The sequence below is a fragment of the Micropterus dolomieu genome, linkage group LG23 (genome assembly GCF_021292245.1).
Source record: "Micropterus dolomieu isolate WLL.071019.BEF.003 ecotype Adirondacks linkage group LG23, ASM2129224v1, whole genome shotgun sequence".
Classification (NCBI taxonomy): domain Eukaryota; kingdom Metazoa; phylum Chordata; class Actinopteri; order Centrarchiformes; family Centrarchidae; genus Micropterus; species Micropterus dolomieu.
Window position 1 is genome coordinate 14983567 of NC_060172.1, and position 26378 is coordinate 15009944.

Sequence of the window (26378 nt, forward strand, 5' to 3'; positions counted from 1 at the left end):
CATGTTAACATAAGATGGGTTGATGTAAAGGCAAATGTGAATCACTCTCTAGGTTTGCCATGAAAACAAACCGAACAAACTTATTTATCAAAAGCACCTTAAAAGTGACAGGTTTTAGGCTTTAAAGAGGAGGACTGACATTAGAGGTTTTGTGCCAAAATGGCAGTGCTCTAGAGAGGGGGTGAAACAGGACTTTCTTTATGTAATTTTCTATTCTTGACCTCAGTAAATCAGTAAATCTTTAACTGCTATTAATATTTACCACTTATAAACCTCACTTGTCTACATAAAAGCTCAGTCTTTCTTTTAATATAAGATACTTGTAGTCGTTTGTTTAAATCATTTTCACATGAACATGATGGTCGAGCTACATTGATCAAATATTGCCCAAGTGAAACCGTAATGAATAAGGTGATTTAATTAGGAAATGCAAGCCACAAAAGCACAAAACCATTTCACTGACTTAATGTTAGTTTCCCTTAGTCTGACCATAAACTGTTAATTCATCTTACTCCATAAACATAATAAATGTTTTTCTTGAAAGGCTACTATCATTATTTCATTAGAATAGGGGGCTTTTGTCTGAATGGGCCAAGGGATAACGAATGTTGTCTGGCTGCAAAGTGAGATATCTCTTGATATATACACATAAGCAGGTTTCCACAAGCAGCTGTCAGCTTTCATAAAACATGGCGCACTTCGGGCCAGCTCCTACTTCTTATTGCAAGCTGGTGAGGTATGTGCTCTAGGGTCTGGACCACACAAATTGCTTTACTTCTATTAGAAAAGAGTCCCATAAACCGTTCTAATGTGCGACAGAATGGGAGAGGTTCCAAATGTATTGACTTTGTGTGTGTGCATATTGTATGTACATTGTATGTACAAGCAAGTTTCAGTGGTGTGGTGCAGTGTTGTTGGATAGTGACCAGACCCAACACACAGTCCTGCACCATTGCTGGTAAAAGCACACAAATTAAATCACAACCTATCTGATGGTTAGTGTTAGTGTTAATTTGCTGATCTCTGAGCTTTTACTGTATCAGTGGAAAGACTGGACAAAATTGGACAGAAGCCTAGAACTCAGTGTGGCAAACCCTGTGCTCTAAATGCATTTCTTCTGATAAACAGACCTGACTACCTGTTTTAAAGGCATATTACTAAAATCTCTCTTGTTGTAAAATGTTTTTGTGATGAAATATGTAGAAAAGAAAAGTACTTTACCATTTACTATATCTCTTACACATTTATATATCAGGGGAGAATGACTATCAACACAGGACAGGTAGTGACACGCCTTGCTGTACAAATTTTTTGATCTCTGGGGTTACATATTACCGAAAATGAATTAAGTACTGTGTGACAAAAGCATCTCCCAGCATGTCCCATTAGAAAACTTTTCAGAAAATGTTTGTGCAGAGAAGTGATTTAGGTGGTAGAGTGGTGTGGGAATTGTCAAAAGCAGTAGAATAGTATATCTGTCAGTAGTCAGTGATGAATGATAGATTTTCCATCTGAAAATGAAAGCACATTTTATTATCAAAATCCCTATCACAAAAAAAAGTTTTCCATGTGCAGATGGAAAAACTTGCACATCAAATTGAGAGTTTTAAGAAAATCTTCCCTAAAATATTTCTTTTCGAAACACCCCTGCACTGCCAGATTGGGGGAAGTCACTATACCCCCAGAAGATGCCCTTGCAGAAGATGTCAATTCTGCCTCTCTTGTCACACAGAATGTTTTTATGGTTTTATTCGAGCTTTCAACACCGTCGGTCCTATTTGGAGTTAAGATGCAAGTAAACACAAATGACTGGAGTTCTTCTAAGCTACAGTTAGTCTTGAAACAAGGTCTGCTGCACTAGACCAAAAAATAAAATCATTGCTGCCTAAATGCCTTCACTATCACTGGGAGTGTGTAATGTGTGTATATGTGTGGGTTCCTCCCACGTCTCACTTGACTGGGTGATCAAATTAACCTTTCAGTGCTTTCCTCATCATATTATCATAAACGCCCTGAGGACAACAGCTGATTTATGTGGACCGAGTGGAAGACTAGTTGATTGCATTCTTTGGCTTCCCCACACTCACAGCAGGCATCTGGCCCATTTATTCTGATGAAGGTGAGGAAGGACAGAGCTCTGAAATATGTCCTCAACATTCTTAATAGCACTCTAGACACATTTAAAAGGAAAAAAACTAAGGAGCAAGTTATCACCTGTATCTCGGCCAAACAGAACAAGTGGTCACTTTTCTTTAATGAATAATGAGCCAGGGAGAGACACGTTTTAAGAGGCACGTGTGATCCACTGAAGACAGTTCTTGTGTGATGTGTAATTATTCAAGTTTAGTTTCTAGTTCAAAGCATTACCTGTGGGGAGCCATCAGATCCCTGGTCCCTGGTTTTCCTGGCAAGCCTTTTCTTCTTCTTGTGAAGCGGTTTGGACTCCAGGATCATTTCCTCCAGCTCAAATGTAGGGTCACAGTTTAGTCTCCGTCTCTATAGAGAAGCAGACACATGCAGGTGCACATAAAAAATTTAAAACCCAACAGATCCACAGGTTCAAAAATGTAATTGTATTAATATGTAAAACTCTGAGACATAACCTAAATGCCAAGTTTACACTACAAAAGTAATAATCTGTGAGTTTCTCGTGGTTTTGATTTTGGCAGCACTATCAGTAACAGTCTGTCGTTGTCACGGTGTTTTTGCACTCTACTTGAGATGACTTGTAAATGAGTCAGTATGGACAATAAGCTAGTGTGTATTTCTTTTTTCTTGTGTATTCTGTTGTAGCTTGAGGATCTCTAGGTATGACTTTTGTATGACTTTTGTGTTTGTCGTTCTTATATTTATTTCAAAGCTACATTTGTCATAACTTCATAACAGCAAATTAACATGCTGTTATGAACTGTGTATCACTTACCAATATAATGTCATATGATGCAATACAGTACAGAATGATGCAATGCACGCCTTTACTCTACAGGAAAGATCGAGGCTCAGGACAATGCAGACTCAATGCTGGGAAATTAGGAAACAGAATATAAGGGCTGAGTTCACCCTGAGTCTATAAGGGACTAAAGACAGATGATAGGCCTATAATTAGATAGAGACACTGTCAATTCCCCATCGATCATCTCTGTTTTTCCTCTGCTGTGCCAGCCTGGCCGCAGGGAATACCCGCTGCTCTGCAGTCGCTATGGACTTTCATAAAGTCATTTAGTCAGCTCTTCACTTGCAGCAGTAATTATTCTTCATGTATTAATCTCTGGCACTAAGCAGTGACAGAACTTGTCACTGTGCTGCTTCACTTAAACAATCCTGGATAGAAAGTTGGTGTTAATCAACAAAGAAGTCTTTTTTAAAGCAAAAATACAAACAATGTCCCCTTGTTTCAGCCTCTATTTGCTGCTTTTCTTTGTGTTATGTGATAATACATGCATTTTGAACTATTGCTTATTATAATTTTTTCCAGTGGCACTTGTCTTCTTCACCTAACTTGTTGTAGAGCTGTAGGTATACATGGAGAGGCTTTGTCTGCCTTTGTCTGTATCTAAGAGGCATGCACACAGGTGTGCTGCTTTGTCTTATTCAGTCTACACACTCAGTGGGAGATCCAGCTCAGCCCAGCAGGGGGTGGTGTCTACAGCTTGATTAGAAAAGATTAGATGAAGAGTGGGTAATTCTGGCTGGATTTTTTTCCCCCCTGCATCTTTGTCGCCTCTAGGGAATTTCTGCTGTGGGAATAGGTATGGGAGAACAGTAGAAGGGAGGAAGGATTTCAGGGATGGATGGAATTTTTATTCTGAAATGTTAAAGAAGAGAAAAGTCATGCTATCATACTGTCATAGTAATATACTTTGGCATCCACAGATAGCATATTCATCATATGTTTTGTTTTTAAAGCATTGGACATTGCTGTATTTTTGCCAATTTTTAGGGAGGATGGATTGGCAAAAGTGTCTTGGATCTGATTTGCAACACAATATAGCAGGGCAATGTCAGGAAAATACATTCAGTTCCATTCAGATATGAGCAGCATAGTTCTGATACTCACATTGGGAATAAAGCCTGGAGGAAGCTGTTTGCTGAGCACAGCGTCCCAGTTGACATCTGACATGTAGTCCAGATCCTGTAGCTCTGCTAGACAGGAAATGCGCGTCTGGACATCTATGCACAGCAACTGAAGGAGACAAAAAGATTAGAGTAAGAAAAGTTGTCCATGGGGAGGCATGGCCCAAAAGTTAGGGGCAAGAGTCCCACTGAGACGCGAGCACATGTTTGCCCTAAAGGATGTGTCTGAGAATGAGGACACGGGGACAGAAGGGTCGGGGTGGAAGATAGTGAAAAAAGGACAGGAGAGGAAAAGAAAATAAGACACAGAATTTCAAGGGGATTTGAAGGATGAAGGGCAAATATGTTGAGCATTGATCAAATCTCTCCTTAAATTCTCACTTTCTTTACATCTTTTGCTGTTTCGCACACACACACACACACACACACGCTCACTCTCCCTTTCACTCCCACATACACACACATTTACACATGCAACCTGAATGCCAATGAGGTACGAGGAGTCTGAGCACGAAGCAATGCAACAGTTTGACTGCAGTGGGTCGCTGCCAAGACAAAACCTAAATGCTACAGCAGCAGTGTCTATTAGCTTTGTAGTGGCTTAACTGTGACGCGAAGAACATACTTTTGACAGTTAATTATGGATAGACTGTTAAAATGTAAAAATATGTCTGTTACATTAAATGTACATTTAAATGATTGCTGGTAAGGAGGCATGTGCTACTTTGTGTGTTTGCAGTGTTTGTGAGTTTTGTTGACTTCGTACCTTAGATTTATTTACCTGTGTACTGTGTGACTTTTAACACTGAGTCACTGTTCTTTGGCAACAACACACACAATGTCCTCTTCTTGAATACTGATCGTATGATGATTATAATTATAAAGCCGCACTGCATGGTGCAAGATTTGCATGAATAAATAAACCACTACAGTAGTCTACAAAGTATTGTGCTACAACAAGGGAAGTGATCCCGTAATTAAGATTCTATAGGTGCACCTTGTTTTCCTAAATTAATTGCTGGTGTCAGGTATGGATAATTGTCTTCCCAGAGGAAATAAAGAATTCAGACCTAAGAGCAAAACTATCTCCTTCAAAGTAGCAATTGGGCTGCCCGTAAAAAAGCTAGTCTCACCAACATTAAATCATTGCCTCCTCCTCCAACATTACAACTTTCAAACTGGTCAAGGTATGCATTTTACATGGAAGTACTGTGGTACTGGAGTTCAGCTTTGTGCAGGTTTAAATATAGGACCACAGTACATTCTGGAGGTGTTGTAGACCTAATTCAAAGAAACACCTTTTGTACAATGTGCCACACTCACCCACTAACATTCAAGAGAGGTTTAGCACACTTACACTACACAGGGAACAGTTACTTCAGGTCCTGAGCACTGGTAAATGCCGCTATTCAATGGAGTGCATGTAATGTCACTGTACACTGAAGATGCTTGTTAAACAGGAGTAGCATATAAGAAACAGTCGGCATCTGCCATTGTGAGTTCACTGATGTGGCCACACTTCAGTCTGTTTTATAGACGTTCTGCGGACATTATAAAACTTCTTAAAGCCTACCGGGTTCGGGTTATAAGCTACTTAGATCACACACACAAATAAAAATGTTATATGCATAAAACGAATGTCACTATGGACATGCTACACAATGTTAGATCAGTTAGGTTCTCCACAATTCAATCGTTCAGTCCATTTTACGGAAACCATGAGCACCAAAGTATAATTCATTCAGATTTACTGGCAAGATATCGTAAACAAGAGAGGCAATAAATAGTGGTGACTCCCTTACCTTTGAGGCGGTTATAAAGTTTGAATTTAGGTCCATTCCTTGTTTTTCATAAAAATAAATCCAAGGTCAATGATAGTAACCTTTGGCTTTCATCCTAGGCTAGAGTTATTTTGATACGGGGCTCGCTCTCTCTCTTTCTGTGCATGGGGTTGGCCTAGATGTGTTGTCTCTCTTTGACTTTCATCGATTTTGTTTTTGTTTTGGTTTAAATAAACAATTTGATTGCCTGTTTCCAATCTTTGCTGAGCAAGAGTTTTGTGGGAGAGGAATTAAAGGCCTGTTCCCTATAGACATCTGTCCCAAATATAGGCTGGGATGAGTTTAGTGATTAAAGCAAATAAATGCCCGGGCTATTAATTGAAGTAGTTCAGTTACCTATATTTTTGTAGCCACCAGTTGGTATGTCTTGTAACAGAGATGTGGTGAGGGAGGTAGTATCACGTGAAAAGCTGAGATAAATACATACCCTTTGTACCTCTGTGCATTATTCAGGTGCCACTCCTTTACCTTTCTGAGAAGAGACTTCATCTCCAAAGACCAGGCCGCTGGGTAGCTAGGATGGACCTTGTGGAAGGTCTGAAGGATCTCATTAGCTGGTGTACTGGATCTCATCACATATGGTCTCTGAAAAGAGGAGAGGAGACAATATGTCACAGACAACTTGTTATTCATAGTCATGTACTGCCTGGAGGAGTTTCTCTGATAAAGTATGTGCCTTAAAGTTCATTCCACAGTTGGCCCTCTATTCTCTCTCTTCCTCTTCTCCTTGTGCTCACCTTCTGTGAACCCATTTCCTGCACTCACAGGGACAAATGACAGAGGGAACAAAGGATAAGGGACTATTCTCAAAACACAACCTAAACTCTCGGCCCTTCAGTGTGAGAGGGCTCTCTGTGTGTCAGAAAACAAGGGAAAGCCTGCTGAGAGTTCTTCTCGCCAGTCCTCCACCCTCTGGACTTCGTCTGGGACAGAGAGACTTCTTTCACTTAAGCCGAAGAATGGGACCGTAACAAGACACAGCTAGAACAGGCTGGTTGGAGATGGACAATCTCACCTGTTCCCTTTTCTCCTAGATTGGTTCTTTACAGAAGAGCAAATATATAAATGGGTGAAGAGAAACTGGAAAGATGAAAGAGAAATGGGAGTGACGTGCTACCCGGTCAGATGCCTCCTTTTTATAACAGGCTCTTTTAGATGCTGATATCCATTATATTCCAATTCTGCACCATACAAGGCACACATAAGGTGTCAGATAACCATTAATATATTCTTTTGGAGTCAGATGTTCAGAAAGCAGGAATTGGCTCATGTATTACAATATATCTGCATTCTTTTGGAGATTAACCATGAGGTCTCCAGGTTCCCATTCTAGGGTTTGAGAAGAGTTGTTTAATTTAGAAACAAAACAAAGGCTGGAGGTGGAGAAATTAAGTGACAGGGATTTGATTTGTGGTTCTGAGATGCTGAGCTGCCTGGATCTCTACCTGCAACAAGTGATCAGGCCCAACAGGGAAGACCAGGTCTGGATAATACTAAGCTTTCCATTTTCAACAGCCAAATTAGTCTGCACATCCAACAGGCCAGTTTTTTAAAATCCTGAGACAGATTTATGCTGTATAGATATAGGTGCAATGTGCCAGTCAGAGAAAGAAGTAGAAGAAAGTCCTTAGAAGACAGAGTTATGAAGTTGTCTGAGAGGTGGTGAGGGTGGTGTGTAGAGAGAGGAGTGAAAGAAAGTTTAGGAGATGGTTTTACTTGTATGTCACAGATTAAACAACATCCCAAAACTTTGTCATTCTGAGTAATTTCTGGGTGTGAAGGCGTGTAAGTGTGTGCTCGGCAATCCTTTTCTGAATGAGTGGAGGTTAAAAGTACTTTAAAATCACAGGACACAGCTTTGAGGAAAGAGAGAGGACAAAACATACTTTAGAAGGGTTAAAGCAAGGTTTTGAGGTTGAAGCTTGAGGAAGATTTTTTAGTGGGAGTAAGATGCAACTCTGAGGTCAGAAAGTGGACAGAATGCATATTAGAAAGAGTAATGGAAAGTTCTTATGTAGTGTACCTTTCCATAGTGTTAGTGAGAAAGGTGAGAGGGAGAGCATTGACATGTCTAAAAAGAGAAATTGATTTCAAGAAACACTTCATGACAGCTCCGGATCAGTTTCAGGTGTTCTGGGTCAGTGTATACAGAGGCTACTGTAGTTTGTGTTATCATCGTCCTGAAATATGAGAGGAAATTCTGCAGCTGCAGTCTGAGCTGAGTCCAAAATGAACAGACTGCTGTTGGATCCAGGACTCGGCCAGATACGGCAAGGAGATGGAGTGAAAACATTATATCTTGTGTTTATTTCCATGACATCAGAATTAAACTTCTCCAGATGGGACCAGGACAAAATTAAATAAATAATATTTAAAAAAAATCAATTCCAATTACATGGCTCTCGAAATAACTCAGATTCTATTTTCTCATTCTCCTGCAGCGATTCGTCTCACGCCGTGACTAAACATTTAAACATATTCCCCGGTACGGTCAGTTTGAATGTAAAATTCAATTATAGCTTCACTCCCCCCTTTGTTTTGCGAAGCCTGAGGACTTGCTTTATGTCTGCTTTTCTTCTGACAGGACTTTTCCAGCACACGCTTATAGATGTCATATGTATTATTCACTGCAGTAAAGTGTGCAGGCCATGCTGACGTGAGTTGAGATGTGAGCATGTGGTGATGGTACTCCATGTGTGTCTGAGTTACCTGTCCTCTCAGTAGCTCATATGCTGTGATGCCCAGTGACCACCAGTCAACAGAGAAGGAGTAGCCAGGGTGGGACCCCTCGAAGGTCTGAAAAAGCTCAGGAGCTGATAGAAAGAAAGATATTGTACAACAAAATTAAATAAGTGTGGTGTGTGAAGACACATACCTTTCCTAGTTTAGAAATGAACTTTTTTGGTGTTTGTGTTAGAGCCCAGAGGCCGATACAAGGTAACTGCAAATAAATTGCTATCAAGGTTTAAAACATTCGACGAATGACAATTAAAAAAGAAAAGAATAGATGGAAGACATAACCTTCAATTAAGTTATGTTAGTGTTATCGTTGCATAGTTTGTCCATCAGAGGGCACCCCTGTTGGCAACACACATGATTGGAAGCCACAAACCCACCACAAGACACAGCAATCAGCTGAAATAATCAGCTGTACTTTTGTTCAAAGTACTATATATAACAATTAAAAAAGTTTTTTTTAAACTGAATTATGTGATGTTATCTTGGTGTCTCATGACTACACATTACAAATGTTAGAGATAATTTATTTATGTTATGTGTTTCTGAAGAAAAAAAAAATTATTGGCAATATAATTTGGTATCTGTCTTTAAAATTCCATATATGTCGGGCTATAGCTTGTGTATTTTGATCCCTCTTTCTTGTTTTTAGGGACGTTTTGATATATTTTGATTAATTGTGCAGCCCTCCTGTAAAAGTTGTTTATACATGTAAGTACTTCTGAACTGCAAGAAACTGACAGCAGGCGTTAAAGAAGAGCTTGAGCTCATTACCGCCCAGTTTTTACATGTAACTATTGAGTTTTTGTTGTTGGTCTGGAATGGAAAAAACATAAATTCCATTCTTTTTGCAAATTTTTATTATTGGGATTTTAGAGCCAATTTAGCGTTATAATGTCTTTGCAATAATTATACAATAACATGTTTTCTGGGTGGGACAAGCTATCAAAACCATTAATTTGGTTATTTGCTTGTTTCCCCCTTCTGTGAAAGTGAATAATCGTTCAGCTGTACTCACACACACACACAGACACCCTCCTCTCCAGTTTGCTCTGCTCTCTTGCGGAGGGGGAAAAAGTGTAGCTCATCTAGTGAAGTCTCTGAAAGAGGGGAGGGGGTTTCTTCTTTCCAGAGTAACCCTGAATAATCTATTACACCACAGAGTATTCACCTGAACTCTAGTCACACATGGTTACAAGATCATTCTCCTTCGTGAGCACACAAGGATGAAAACACACACATACACACACTCATTTCCACACACAAACGTTGTGCTCCCCTTGAAATCCTGTTACTACTGTTGTTACTATCTGATCTCTCAGAAGCTGAATACACATTGACCTGATCACTACTGTACTTAAGAGTCATGAGGAGGACGACTGCAGTGGTGGTGAAAAGGATAAATGTACGTTTCTAAAGGCAGTATTACGTTCTTTAAAATGTTAAACACTACTCAGGTTTCAAATGCATCAAAATCAAGCAAATAAGCCTAAAGAATATACTACATATACTTTTTTATTTGGACACAAAGAAGACACACAATGAGGGAATGCGCCTCCATATTATGTTTATCAGATGTAGTATTTGTAACTTCAAATGCTTCCTAAACAGAATTTATGCATTAAGCTCCATAATATTTCCACCTTAATTCTGTATAATTAATCAAAGGGCTTAAGTTTATTTATAAATAGCCGCCACTTAGTTTTAGCTGCATCTTGTTCATGTCACAGCTAATGTTGACCAAAGCCAAATTCCGTGAACTTGGCTTTACGGGCTTAAGGGGGCGACATATTTTATGCTCAATTGTTGCACTGCACAAGAGCATGTGTTCCTCAATCCATATAATTCATTCCCTCATCAATAATATAATAATATGATTCATTGAGTTTTTGAAACCTACTCTAGACATGTAGGACATGTAAGAATTACAGCCTGAATCTCAGAGTGAGGAGGTTTTCTGTATTCGTTCTATGTGCTGGGTGTTGGCACTTGTCTTCTCACATCAAGTGATGAATCAACAAGAATGTAGAGAGACAAACTGCCTTCTAAACAGAAAAGGGCGGATGCTTCCTCCAGTGAAAGCTGGGCTCACCAACATTAGTCTCTAACATCCCTTTGGTATCCTTGGGAATATGGATTAGCAAACATAAGCATGCTTTGTGGAATTTATATAAGTTATGTTCTATGATTTATGTAAAGTAAAGATCATGGTTTCTAACTGATTCCTCTAGCTTTAGTTTGATGTCCCCAGTGTTAAAGTTTCCTTGTGAATCCTTGGTCAGTGATGTAGTTTCTTACCCATGTACGGCTTCGTTCCAGCAATGGACGTTGCTTTTAGGTCTTCTTTTACAATGGCTGCAATGTTGAAGTCTGTTAGATGGACGTGCCCTGTAGAAAAGAGAGATTATATTACCTCAAAGTGACACACACAATGTTTCTAATACACATTTACAGTATATCACTTGTGTGAATCCTATAAATCCTAAGGTGGCACAGAGCTGTACAATCGCAGAGAGTCATTGTCTACAGTAACTGTGTTTCCCCTTTAAAGTTTAAGCTTTTTCTTTTGGAATTAAATTTAACCACAGCTTACACATAGCAGGTATCCTACTTTGTATGCTGCTTATGTGAGTGTTAGATGTGCAGAAACGAGAATCAAAGGAATTTTAATGTACAACATAAGACATTGAAATGATGCCTTTTCCTTTATGCATACTTACGATCGTAATGCTCTTACACTAATATTATGAAAAAGGCATTATATGCAAATTAACTGCGGCTTTGTTGATGGAGTAAAATGTGTGTCATGATATTGTGAATGAGCTGAGACTGTCCAGAGTATTTTGCTGGCAACCTCAGTTATTTCAAAGTCAAACCATTGACCTGTGACTTTGCCATGCACTGTGAGCACCCACTAATGAGTTGAATATGTATGTTGTGTGTGTGTGTGTGTGTGTGTGTGTGTTTCTCATATTGAGAGAGAGAGCAAGGCGGAGCAGGAGAGTTTTTGCCGCAGAGTGATTGTTCGCATGAACGGCTGTCCTCAGTAACCCCACAAACACACGTACAGTAAGACCAGAGACAAAAGCTGCATTGCCATACACATTCTGTTTTGGTTTTGATTTTTAAAGGCAGAATTCTTTATTACACACACAAACAGATAACTGTGTGTGAATGTAAAGCATACAGGAGGAGCTGGCCAGTTAAAGTGTTTCTTTACACAAGGACACTGAGCCTTAGTGATAACAGAAGTACACAAAAAATCTCGTCCTCTTTTTCACACCCTGTTTTCTACCTCCATCATTTTTTTGTCACTCTGCATTATCACACCTTTTGTTTTTTTGTACCTTTCTATTCCACCCTCTTCTCCATTTTGCCTCCCATATCTTCCTCTTCTATGTTTTTTTTCTGCTACTTTTATACTCACACACTGTTTTCAAAGCTGTGATGGTATGAGTGTAGATGTGTTGGGATGCACAGGGAGGATATCAGGTGATGCTTTACCGATATTAAAGGGTTGTTAATGCAGTCTGATGTCTGTGACAAAAGGCACAACTGGACTGAAATGTCTGTTTAAACATTAACTGGAGCTTGAATAAGAGTAGTGCTTCTTTTGTGTTTTCATATTTAATGATACCTCCTGTCTCTGTCACATGCTCATCTCCCCCTTTTTTTCTTTTCTGACGTCATCTCTCTACCTTTAACGCTCTATAGAGCACCAAAGTCTGTGGTGTGCAATAATAGAGGCTTTTAGTTTTTTCAGTGGTAGGGCAGATATGGTGGTGAACAGTCAGTCAAAGAGAGATTAAGAGATGAACCATGGCACAGTTTCCAAATCTGTATTATGGAAAATGTACAGTGGGTTGCATTTGGGCAACAGAACTCTGTCACCAGAGTGGCGTCTGTGAAAGTTAATCCAAAGTGGATCCCTGAGAGAGAGAGAAAAAAAGTAGCTTATTCGGGGCATAGTGCTTTTATTTTAGTAACATACTAATATACTGTAACATTGCCCACTGTAGAGTAGCAGGAGTCTGCTTGTTGCAGAGACAGTGAGGAAGCTAATCAGCCTTTGTGGCTGATTTGTGATTAGGGTCACCAATCATCCTAGGCCGCATGTCTTTGGGCAGTGGGAGGAAGCCGGAGCACCCGGAGAGAACCCACGCAGACGCGGGGAGAACATGCAAACTCCACACAGAAAGGCCGGGGTTTTAATTTTCAGGTCATTCAGTCATTTTTTTCATGCCCTGTTCCTATTATTGTTTAGCATTTTGGCACGTTGTGGTGTAAAAAAATATATATATTTTTAAGAGAAATATTTTTTTTTTTACTCTTGCAATACTTTTCATGTTATTTTTTATTCCTTAATTAAAGTTCCTTGTTGCATTTGATGCTATTGCACTATTTATGAGATGGCCACTTGACTCACTCTGATCATGCGTGTGCACTAAATGAAAAGAATACACATCAAATTTGAATTTGTTAAAATAAAATATGTAGTTCAGAGTGGTTCCCTTAAATTAAGTAAAATCTCTTGCTTTTAAAACTAAAATCAGTATGTGAGATAAATTAAATAAAATAAATCGTTTTTGTCTCCAGTCAAACTGTTTCCTGCCTGTGAGGGTTGCAATGTGTGGTCGCTGAACAATGGTTTAGCAGGTTTCCTGGTGGCTTAGTTATCTAACATGTTCAACTGGGATTACCTCCACAACTGTCGGGGTTTGACCCTTGGGTTATATCATGCTGCTGCATAGCTCTTCTATTTTTAATGTCTCTTTGCTTACCGTTACTACAAAACACCCCCGCCGCTAATGACAACTACGTGACACATACTGTACATACACAAATGAGTTTAGTAAAGGTGCCATCCTGGATCTATTTTGTGGCCTATTTTAAGTACACTTCTACATGAACTTATTTATTCATATTTGCTTTATGCAACACGACTCACACAACACTGGCACAGTCGAAGATCAGCAATTGAAACTCTCTATACTATATACTGCATATACTATACTATAACTCCAAAGCCTTTTACCAAGTCAGAGTCCCTACATACCCTCAAATCCATATCAATGCATTTATCAGTCTATGCAGTTAGTTCTAAATGTTTTAACCCACTGGCATGTGTCCACTTTTCTGCGTTAACGCACCAGGGGTGCCAGTGCAGGGGGCCCCAGCAAATAATACAGTATAGTTCAACCTGGCTTAATGTTTGCAAATTAAGCATCACACAGTAAGGTCTGTGTTGTCCAATCAAATGCATTGTAGTATGAACCCCATATATTTACCTTTCCATTTTTGTAGCAAAGATACAATTATTGCAGCAGGGAATTGTCCAGAAGTACAAGGAAAAATCCTTGTAATATAATAAACCACTGCGCAGTGTTTTGGTGTCTGATAGGACTTGAGACTTAAAGATCTTTCACTCAAGCTGCCAGATCATTTTGAATTGTCTCACTGGGACCTGATGCATCATGCCCTCAGCAACGCAGCCCCTTGCAATTTTGTAATGCAGGACTGCTTTTGGTCTAACTGCCTACTTAGGCAGAAGGTAGACACGAGATCTGCATACTGTACTGATAGCTACCACCAAATGTAATTTAATAGAGCAACTGTCACAGTTTGCCTCTCAGTCCCTTCCCGCAGCCTCCTCCTCAGTCCTATGCATTACCCTCTCTTTCTGTCCCTGTCCGAGCCCCTGCTCTATTCTCTCAGGCCATGTTCTTTCCTTCAACTCCCCCGACCTGCCATCCTCGAGCAAACATATGCCCCGGAGCTTCTTTGGGAGAGGTGCGGGAAGCTGTGGTTTCCTTCACAACATGCCTGCTTTAGTAGCATGTGTGTGTTCTCACAGTGGATAACCTAGACAACGGTCCTCTTGGAGCTTCTCTCAGCATCACGGGGCTACGCAGTTACAACAAAGTGGCATCGCATGTGCATGACTAAATAGTTTTTCTCTAGGCAGCTCCCAGAGGAACAAAGGAGGAAGGGGTCAATTGCAGCTTTCAAAAATGACCTGGTGTGCAGAAGGAAACACCCTGCCCCCCCCCCTTCTGATACCTCATGTTGTTTTAGACTTTAGTGGTGATGTAAACTACAGGTCACCACAGAACAACAGAGTGTGGGTAGGATGCATGAGGAGGAGAGAAGTGCTTATTGAATTTAAAAGGACACATACACATTCAGTACAGTGAGAGTGTTTGTTATGCTTTGGAAATCAGGCTGAGGTTGACAAAGTTGTCTCCTTTCTCCTCCCTCTTTATCTCTTTTCTTCCCATATCTCCGTCTCTCTCTGCCTACCCTGTTTTTCTTCTTCTGACAAATCTTTCTTTCCAGAAATGTTTGCTCATCACTTTCGTCCTTCTTGTCTTGTCCTTGTGGCTTTTCCCGTTTGTCTCACAATTTTTTTTAGTTTCTCTCTCTCTCACTCTCTCTCGCCCTCCCCTGCCTCTCTCTCTCTTTGTCTTTCTTTGTCTGCTTCTAGTTTGTAGCGACAGCAGGGCTGCCATCCCACATATCTCCTCAGGTCCCCTAAGCAGCTGCCCAGTGCCCTCTGAGATCTCAGGACTTGTGTGTGTGTATTTTTGTGTGTATACCAAAAATATACACTTTTAGTCTCGGGCTAATATAGTTAATTATTCATTTAAGTAAATATCACAATGTTGCAAATACATAACAGTTTCATCAGCTCATAAATAAAATTTGTATACAACATGATCATTAGCACATCTGCCAATGTTTCTCTGAGCAAGACACTTAACCCCTAGTTGCTCCAGAGGCGTGCGGCCTCTACTATACTGCAGAAGGACTGTTAATTCAAGGTTTAGCTCACAATAGTGCTATACTGTTACCTCCGTCACTTGAACCAGTAAATTTGAATACATACCCCATTGGATTAACATACATATCAAGTCGATGTGTCGTCATACTTAAGAACATGACCCATTTTATTGCCATTAAAGTATGTAGTGATGGGAATAGTTAGATATTTTTGTCCGAGTGTTAGATGAGAAGGATAACACCACAGATTTATGCTATAATATGAAGCTACAGCCAGCAGCATAGTGTTAGTGTAAGAATGACACACTGGTTTTATAAACTCCGTTAATTAACAGGTCAAGTTGTGTGTGAAGGTTCTTACTCCAAGCAAAGCCATATGCCACACGTGACTGAAACAATATCTTGTTCAACATGACATTACTCCCATGCATAAAGCCAGGTCCATAAAGAAATTGCTTTCCCAGTTCAATGGCTTGCACAGAGCCCTGACCTCAACCTCATCCAACGCCTTTGGGATGATCCGGAACGCCGACTGCGAGCCAGTCCTCATCACCTGGCCGACTTCACTCATGCTTGTTGTTGAATGGGAGCAAGTCCCTGCAGCATATTACCACATGCTTTTTTCCTAAAGGTGTAATGTTCATAATGTTGTAATACTTTGGCCATGCAGTGTACACATGCATGCTGTAACATCCCATCTTAGGATGTCTGTGTTCCTCTAGGATGGATAATAACAAGAAGCATGTTATTATTCCTCTTGATTAACATATTGAAGAAATTTACAGTCTCTCTTTATGTAGCCTTGATTTACAATAGTTCCCCTCCCCCTGACAGACACACTGCTCTCTCTGTCTCTTTTGTCATTGTATGCGCGTGCACGTGTGTATGTCTATCTGTGTGAAACTGAAACTGACAATAAAGCCTATGATGAGACTTAATCAATCATTCAGAACAGGATTTCCCCTCACAGCAGAGAGGACGCAAGATGAATAACTGCCTGTCCTCCACACTTTTATCACATCACTCCATCTTATTTCATCCCATCATTCAGAAAGGAAAAGCACCATGTAAATGTCACAGTGCTTCACCTGAAAATAAAAATGCACTTGTGCAATCCTTCTCTATGTTGCATTTGTTAAAGTAAGTTGTATTTTCCTCCTGTATGATGCAAGGCCTATGTAGGCAACGGCTGTGAAACCAGCCTTTCAACTTCTTTGATCTGTGCAGCAGTCATCCCAGAAGTTGGAGGTTTGGTAAAATCCTTAGTCAGAAGCAGTTAACTAGCCGTGTGAGTCAAGTTATAACCATATGTAAAGAACTACAAAACCTAATTAAATCTTATTGTACAGTTTCTGTACTCCACCCCCTCACATCCATATGAATTAATAAAATAGAATTAGAGAAGGGATCTTACCATGTTCATCCAGTAGTATGTTGTCAGGTTTGATGTCTCTGGAAGGGAAAACACAAACACAGTTCAGGGGGATTAGTATGAGTTTAATGTCTTTATGTGCAGTGAGTATAATCAGGATCAGATTGTATTTGCATGTAATTTCTGTGCAAATATTTAAATTTCAAATTTGCAGCGTTGTTTGAGAACAAGCAATAGTGGGATTTGCAGATCTGGCCCAATGTAGAGAGTCTTTAGTAATACTTAAATCAAATATGCAAAGTATGAAAACAAAAATGCCAGTTTAGTATAATTTGTTATTACCTTAAACACCTGAGTATTCTTGATATGTATCAAGCTTAAGCCTTGCTAAGCAGCCCAGTGTTGTCTTGGGGTGTGTGTGTGGATATAACTGTGTGAGTTTGTACCAAGTACCACAACGATAATGGACAGCTGGTCGACACTGGCTTCCACACTGCTCTCTTTTGTTCACTATAACTCTAAATCACTGCTTTTAAAAATCTTTCTGCTTAAAAGGTACGCAAAAGGCAACATTTACTTATGACTCAAAAACAGATTATACTGTTTAGTATGAGGCTACATCACAATGCTGTGTCTGTGGGCGTGAAACCATAAGATTGGTTATTTGTTGAACAACCAACCAACAGTGTGACTTTGACACTGGAGACCAGGCTTTGCAGCTCCATTAGTTAGAGGTAGGAGATGCAATGTTTTAATTGCCTTCACTTAAGCATGACTTCATCAAAGGGGAGACAGATCATAAAACACACAGAAGCTGTTTATTAACACTTTGAATGAAGTGACAAACAACCTGGTTAGTTTGGTATGAGACCTTGTTGGAATGTCATGCATCCTGTGTCAAGCTATTATATTCAAATTAGACAAGGATATAACTTTTGACTTTCAATAATAGTGAACCCATTGGACTAGTCAGAGGAATTATTGAACACAGTACCAAAATGTTTCGAAATCAGATCAGTGGACATCACTTAACTTTAGTCACCACCAGCCTCGTCACATCATCACACATTTGGTTCCATGAGATACACTGTTAAAAATGTGCTTTAAAATAGTTATCTTCAAGGTCCTTGATTTTGGTTTGTTGCAACATCTTTAGTAATAAGTACACACGGCTTTAGCTTTTCAGCACTGCACTTCCCACAGTTTACCTGTAAATAAAACAGTGTGGGTGGTACTCTGCTGTCTTGTTTACTGATAATGACGTTTGAGTTTCGTAGGTGGCCCTCTCCTCTTTGTCTGTCCTGCCAGGGAGGTTGCATTGCTCATATTAATTACCCAGTTCTTCTGAACAAACCACTTCTTCTGCTGCTGACGTCTTAAAACAAAACACTTCCTGTGTACCAGAGAAATACCCTACAACTGCGTGCACAGGTCACCAAATGTAAAAGCTAGGGGAATATACAGTAGGCTGACTCACTATTGTGTTGAATCATTTTGCGTCAGTGAATGATAAAAATGGACATATAGTAATGCATATTGAAACTTTAAAATGCCACTCTGTTGCACCACTGTGAACCAGGAGTGTGAAAAAAACAACAACAAATGGCTATCTAATACTTTTGAAGGGGAAGAAGGGACAGCAGGTTAAGCTGTGGGAGTAGCTGAGACACCTGAGAAGAGGAACAGGTGTAGAATGAGGCTCTTATTAAAGTCACTGCTTCTGCTCATTTCTCATGATCCTTTAGTTCTTTTTTTTTTTTTCAGTTTTTCCTCCCATTTTTCAACAAGCAGATGTTTGTTTTTCTGCACTTATTGTTTACACTTTTCTTTGACACCACATAAATCCAAATCACATCCAGAAGCAACACAGTTACTCCAAATTGTTCTGGTAGCCAAATCTGTTCTTGGAAACAGAAAGCTACCTGTTACACTAAAAGATGTATTGGATCTGGTGTTAAGCTACTATACAGAGATTATGAGGAAAATAAATTACATAAAACACTACACAGGAAAAGTTATACTTACGTATTGTTGGGTACAGTGAATACTGGCTGTGTATGCTCCCGTTCTTGCAATTTTATGCTTTGAAAGAAATGTCATTGATTTGCTTTCCTTTTTCCATAGAAAAGAGTTCCTTTACTAACACTTAGCTGATCAACGTCAGTTTTAGCCAACACACTATGTTTTTAATGCACTATATTTTTGCTGACAAGAGTGACATTTATCATTTTACCTACTTGTGTTTTTTTGTTGTTCTGATTTCATTCTGTACATTTGTTGATAAATGCTCTCCTTTCCAAATCACCCTTTATTCTTGTTAAATGAATGCACCACCATTGAATATTCTTCAATGTACTGGAGCCATATAAAGTGAAGTAGTAGAGAGAAGAATACATTTTACCAACAGATTTCAGAGCAACACAGACTGTGGATTCCCAAATTGATTCACAGTGGCATAAAGGCACCAGTTGCAATACCAAGGTTCCTGACTGACAGCCAGCCACATCAAAGTGCTCAGTCCTGAATGACGTCCCTCCTGGCCATTTATTCTATTTAAAAGCAACACTATTCTTCTCATTTTCACTGATCTTTATCTGTCCTTGACACTGTCAACTGTCTTTTTCTGTCCTATCCTGACGTTGTATGTGCCGATCAGACTATTAATATTTTATTTTTTGCATTTAACCTTTTTGGTTCCCACCACTGCCCCGTGACACAAACACATGTCATGCACAACAACGCACACTTAAAGTGTTGGACAGCGTCAGATTGTGGTAATAACCTTCCTCTCCTAAGACATGTTTTTTCATGCCCATTTCCCCTGTGTAGCTGCAGATTTAAAGAGTGGAAGGGCACAGTGAGTCCTCGGCTTCTCTCTACTCTTTCGTCTCTGGAACGTATCCCCATAGCTCTCAAAATGCTTAAACTGGAAAGATGATATTCAATACTCAGCGCCCTTCTCAAATGTTGCATTTGTTCTTGAAATGCAACAATTACCACACCCCTGGAATTGACCAACATTATAGAATGAAGACATTTGAGAAGTACCTATTGTGTATGCATTTTCACGGATGGTGAAGTCAACATGCTATTCCTAAACATTTACAAGTGTTTGTTTTTAATGATTTGATTTGCAGTCAAGTTAGCAGGGGATTTCATTCAGTGAGTTCACATGAATGACTCCTGTGACAGTAGAAGCAGCAAAAGGACAATGGGACATTCAAGAGGACATTCATGGGTTTTTGGCGAACCATAATAGTATGGAGACTGTAGCACACTGTAATACACACACACCATCTTTGTGGCAGTCTCTGCTGGCAGCCAATGCACTGTGCATCCTCAGTGTTAGTCAGCGAGTGTCTCCTCTAATTGAGTCAACTGCCCTGTAGGAACCCAGCAGTATTTATCATATCAAAGACCATGCTGACCTGTATTTTGTGTGCGCCTGTGTGTGCGCATATGGGCATTTCTGTGGCACACTCACGGAGACAACCTGTTGCATGGAGCTCAGCTCTTGGGTGCTTTGGCAGATCGAATGGCGTGGGCTCAGGTGGGGGTGAGAAAGGTCGACCATGTAAGCCTTAATTAGCTGACATTTGCCTCAAAGGCTGGAACTAGGGGAGAGAGGCGGGGCGTCTGCCGATGCTTAAAAAGCAGGCTCTGAGTGAGAACAAGGATGCCTTTTCAATAGCTAAAGGCCATGCTGCCATTGTGAAGCCACAGGACAAGGACGAGATGAGACAACTGGCTCAAGAGATAAAGCAAAGAAGCAAGGCTCATTAGAAGGTGGCGCATGGTAAAAGCCAAGCTGTTTAGAGGATGATCATGGCCATGGCTCACCTGTTCCTAGCAGTGGAGCAACTTAACACCTGTTTATGTTTGAAAACGCTCCCTTCCTTCTTTCTCAGATGTGTCTATGACAAAGCATGTCATTTTCTTCTGTAATCTTTATTCAAACTTTCATATATTGTAGATTCATTACACAGAAAGTGAAATACACCAAGACTTTTTTTGTTTTAATCTTGATGATTACGGCTTACAGCTCATGGAAATCAAAACTCCAGTATCTCAAAACTATTTGAATTTTAGAATGAAGAATTTGCAAAACACCTAGTTTTTCTGAGCCTTTAATCTCTGGTTCTGGTGCTAACAATGCACTTTTCCATGATATTGAAATTTTTTGAGATGCACCTGTATTACTCCAAATGCTCCACAAGTAAGAGGTGCGATCTTTGTACAGCTTTCAAAATAAACATGGTTTTTACATAAATCATTTTGAGTCTGACCAAAAGTAAACACAGTAAACGAGCTGCCTGAAACAGCCATTATGGCTCACTGCATACAAATATCCACAACCGAGGCAACTTATGTGTGATATGTGATACTGACTTTCACTGTGGTTATAATGTCTTCTAAGGAAACAAAAGCTAAATGAACTGGCAGATTATCTCACGATCATCTCATCTATTATGAGGATAATGATAATGAGAGTTATTTCACTTTGATAGTCGACCGTATTTGAGAGGACACAAATGAGAAGCTACATGAAATGAAAGAGGAGACGCAACAGGACCGTCCATGCAAACAACGTACATCCAGAAACTGGTGGTGTTCCTGCAGTCACTGGCCACAAATCAGAGTGATGAATTTGCAGTGCTTATCAACATTGTTGTCCTGGAGACTGTGTTTGACCTCCCCAAATTCAACTGAAAGAAAAGAAGGGCAAGCTGGACAAAACAGTCAGCTCTCTGTGCAAAAAGAAAAAGTGATTGCAACACGCAAAATGCTATGTGAGGGATTACAATATGTGTGACCCACCAGCAATAAACAATAGCATCTGTTTATACATTTTCCAGGACCAACTATCATCAGTGAGTATCTTCTAATAGTGGTTATCCAGGTCTAGGTCCAATATTTTTCTTTAAATTAATTTCATTAAATGTCATAATAATAATAATAATAATAATAATAATAATAATAAAAGTTATAGTAATATAATAGTAATAATTATAACAACATTATTATTATTATTACTACTATTGAGAGAGAGAGAAAGAGAGAGAGTTTGGCACGGATAGCTTAAATAAATCGAGCATTATGTTACAAGACAAAGAAGATAATAATGACATTTATTTAAAACAAAACGGTTTTGCACTAAAATTGTCAATATTTTATAAACCTCAGAGACCTATGAAGCCTATTCTAACAGTCACAATCAATCCCAGCTTCTCAGTTGGGTTCAGTTTAATGACGCATGAATTAAATTCTATTTTCCTTTCATAGAAGCTGACCTAAAAATAATTAAGTTTTTCTATCAAAAATAAAGTCATAATGAAAAGTAGGTCAGACAGCTCTGTTATGACGATGTCTAGGGAAAGAGCAGCGCTAATATTCACAGAATGTTTTTTTTTTCCTTGACTCAGCTAGAGTCTTGTAATGTTTCAGTCATGTTGTTGATCCATTGCTGCTTTTTTGAATCACCATCACAGCTACAGGAAGGCTATGATTTTGAGTTTTAGTTATTAAAAAACACTAGAAACCTAACCGTAGTGAGGAATTCCATTGATATAATTAAATGTTTCTCCATGCACTGTGTATTGCATTTAGTGACGTGTATGTTTTAACACTATTTTACTGAACTCAGTGTTACTGATTTGATTTGAAGTTTTTAAATGAACTGATCTGTATGACTTACCATCCATTTTTTTATAGTAAAAGAGGAGACTTGTGAAAGTACTCTCACTTGTCACCTGCATATTTTAGTTTCTCCTGTGTTTATTAGCCTGGATAACCACTATGCTCCGTTTATTAGCGCTGAGGAACAGATGGGTCTTTTGCAGCTCCGGTCACACCAGCGCTGTGTGACTGTTTGACTGCTTGCCTAACTGACACCTCAACCATCTGCAAGCGTTTACCACTTTGAACTGGATGCTTTCAGAGATGGCACAACAAAAAGGCGTATGAGATGAAAGAGTTACACTATTCTATCAGATGAAATGTGATGGGGGGGGGGGGATGTTGGGAAATACTTAGAATAGTTTGTGACTGTGTGTACGCCTGGATATGATTTGAATTACTTCTAGCTCCTAAGCTCAGATCCTACAACATTCACTAAACTACGAGGTAGCAATTTGTAATCATCAAGCATTCTTTGTCAGTGCTGTAGTACACAAAATTGTAGCTCTTTTAGGTGAAAACTATCCTGTCAGATTTTCCGATTTTTTTTTTATCTGAGATTAAAAAGTGAAGAAAACATTATGATAATCAAATGTGTTTTACATATGAATTGGCAGCTGTGTATGAATCACTTGGCCATGAAAATTAGGTTGGGGAAACAGAAGAAGGTAGGGAAGGAGATCTAAAGTTGTCGTATAAAATATATGAAAAACCGAAAGAGGCTGAAAAGGTAAAAAGGATGAATTGAGAGAAATAGTTTGGGATGTACAGGCCAGAGTGGGAGCAAGGAGGTGGTGAACTGAGCACTAATTCAGATAGCTTTACATTACATAGTAATGTTTTGTAAGGATAAATTGAGAAACTGGAGAGCCAATGAGACAACTTGGACTGGCCAGAGAAAGAGGGGATGAGATCTAGTGAGCTACGGGTTAAATCAAGACAGAGGAGCAGAGAGTACAAAGAAGAAATTGAGCAAGTAGGGTAAAATGATTGAAGTGAGCAATTGGAGAAGGGAAGGATGTAGGAAAAAATTTGGGGCTCTTCTGAGTGAGGAGTGAGACGAAAGACCAGGAGAGCTCAGTGCAAGCTGATCCCCTCGGCTTTTCTCTCGGTTGACTGGCCCTACAAGCTATTACCAGGATCTAATGGCCTCATTACAGCCTGCTATCAGAGGCAGAGGGGTAACTGAACCCTGTACCTGGTCATATGATACTGCACTGATACTGGAGCGTGCAAGCACACCTGAGAATGGAGGCTTGTACACACACAAAAACACACACACACACACACAGGTCATGCAACCAACCTCACTCAGATCCTTATGAAAGAACATATATCCACTCTTCCCTTCCATTAGATGTGAACTGTGAGGCAGTAAGAGCTCCCACAGGATTTTCAGGGAATAAAAGGAGATATAGTGTGATAGTAATGAGAAAAATCTGTCACATTTGATGACGAAAACACATTTTGTCTGTCTACAAACCAGTAGTGGAGCACACGCAAATCCTTTGTTATCCTAGCTGAGTTTAGAGTAGGGTAATGTCTGAAATGTTTCAGAACTAGAGCAGATTTGACACCCACATTTTTGGTGGAGATCTCAATACAGGTGCATTTTTAAACACAAAACCTTACTATCATGCTTTGTTATTTAACTGCAGCTGCAGAAGAACTTGGCCTAAAATCTGAACCAAAATTAAAAAATCTTACCTGATAGGACGGCTGCATTTTCATTATTGATTAACCTGCTGCTTATTTTGATCTAATAATTGTTAATTGTTTATAGTCTATAAAGTGAAAAAATAAGGGAACAAAATAACAAATCCAAGGTTTCTTCAAATTTTCTCAACTGAGAAAACCAACAAAACCCTTTAATTCTGGGTCTTTTTTGCAGCCAGTCGACTATCAAAATAGTCGACTGGCTGTTTGATTAATTGACTAATCGTTTAAGCTCTACTTAATCATTTTTGACATTTTTCTGTTTTCTGGCTTTGGGATAAAATAAACAAATGTAGGTGGATTGCCAACAGCCATATAAAAATCTTTAATTTAGTGGATTTCTCTTTAATTTAATTTTTTTTTTTTTTAAATCCATACAGTGAAATTGGTGTTGCAGGTTTTCTGGGCATATAGTGCAGGCAGTTTAATCAGAGGCTCTCTCATGGCGATGCTGCTTTTGTAGCTCTCTTCTCCACTTCAGAATAAAAGCGGAGAGCTGTTTGAGATTGTGCCTCTGCCTCTCTGTCACAAAGGAGAGTGGAGGAGCCCCAGAAAGCCCACGGCTCAGCTACATCACACACAAAACAAGCAATACACACATACACACGCATGAGCCCAGTTAACGCATAGGAATACACTCACAGATGCACACAGTGTCAGAATCCTTCAGTTCTAAGTACCCACGCCCACCAGCCGCCGAAGAGCAAGTCAGACAGCCGCTGCCTTTGAACGTGAATTGAAAGCCAAACTAGACCCACAGAGGCTAACAGCTCCAACCCAGCGAAGTGCTGCGTCTCTCTCTCACCCTTTCTTCTTTCTGTTAAAGAGAAGCAGCTCTGACAAGTGTGAGAATGGCACAGGTACGTGTGAGTGTGCGTCCTTGTGTTTACACACCTTGGTAAACATTGCGTGTGTGTGTGTGTATGTGACAGTAGCAACTTTTGAGCTGAGAGATGTTCATTCCTTATTCATTAACACATACTAAGTGTGTCTGGTTGACGAAAGTCGGGCTCGACAAGTCCCCGGTCTAATTTGGACCTGATTTTTGGGAGAGGGAGAGAGTACACAGCAGACACTGAAAGCAGCCAGTCGGCACTAAAAACCCAAGGCCAAAACTCACATCACAATTATGAGTGATGAATAATTCACTGAGTTAGAAACATTCAGGGAGTGTTACACAAAATGTTAGCTTTCTCCGCCCTCTCTGACTGGCTCTTTGATTCTGCATCTCTGCCTGGATCTCCTTCTTCCTGTCTCCCTGCCTGCCTTTCTGACTGTTTGAATATGTTGCTTCCTGCCAAAATCTCTCTCCTTCTTTATTCTACAGACAGACACGTGAGTTAGATACACAAGCAGGCAATTAGTGATGTTTTAGGAGCAGACTATCTAGTAAACATTCTCTCATGTTCGGAGCACAAACCTCCTCCCATCGGCTAATCTGCTGTTGAGAGCTGGGTTGAGCTGAGGGAGATTTTTCCACCAAGATAACGCTCAGTTCACCCTTTCATGGTGGAAATCAGAGAGCTGGCACCAACTGGCACCTTAATCTGCATTTATGAAATATGAGTGTCCCTCCCTCCCTGCCCTCCCTCCTGGTTCTTTTTTTCTTCTTCTGCTGGGAAATAAAACATTAAAACACTCCATGAATAAAGAATACTTCACTTGACGACATGACAAATGCCCGCCATTTCAAGCAGCTGATGGAGAGTAAGAGGAAGGGCTTAGTCTGCGTCCATGCAATCTGCAGTACTGTGTATTATCTCTTAATTTTAAGAACCATCCATGAGAAGACCCACTGAGTTTTTAGGGTTTTTTTACCCCCTTTCACCTTCAATTAACCAGATAGCTGAATTAAGACATTTTCCCTTTTGGCAGCTTGGCAAAAGGTCTCTAGAGGAGAAGGGGATGAAGGAGCAAATAAATTATTTGAAGCAGTGCTGTGCCACTCCCTCAGAGAAGAAGACAGAATCTGCACAACCGAGACCAAGAAACGAGGATGAGGAAGAGAGGAGCATGGGAAAGAAATGAAAGTACTGTATAGAAAATGGCACAAAAGGGGGGAAAAGGAGGAGAGTGATAATGAGAAAGATTATAAGGGAAGGCACTGCATACTGTGTGTTTGTGTGTGTGTGTGTGTGGGGGGGGGGGGGGGGGGGGGGGGGGGGGGGGGGGGGGGGGGGGGG

The 26378-nt window shown here is 39.9% G+C and overlaps 1 protein-coding gene across 1 annotated transcript in view; it reads right to left on the minus strand.

Annotated features, from left to right (window-relative positions):
• Positions 1 to 26378, minus strand: part of stk32a (serine/threonine kinase 32A) — a 70465-nt gene that overhangs the window by 12968 nt on the left and 31119 nt on the right. The window contains exons 5-10 of the mRNA XM_046040242.1: positions 16846 to 16883; positions 10950 to 11039; positions 8625 to 8728; positions 6384 to 6500; positions 4058 to 4183; positions 2368 to 2496 (exon numbers count right to left, since the gene is read on the minus strand). Coding sequence (XP_045896198.1) covers positions 2368 to 2496; positions 4058 to 4183; positions 6384 to 6500; positions 8625 to 8728; positions 10950 to 11039; positions 16846 to 16883 — 604 coding nt within the window. The remainder of the gene's footprint in view (positions 1 to 2367; positions 2497 to 4057; positions 4184 to 6383; positions 6501 to 8624; positions 8729 to 10949; positions 11040 to 16845; positions 16884 to 26378) is intronic.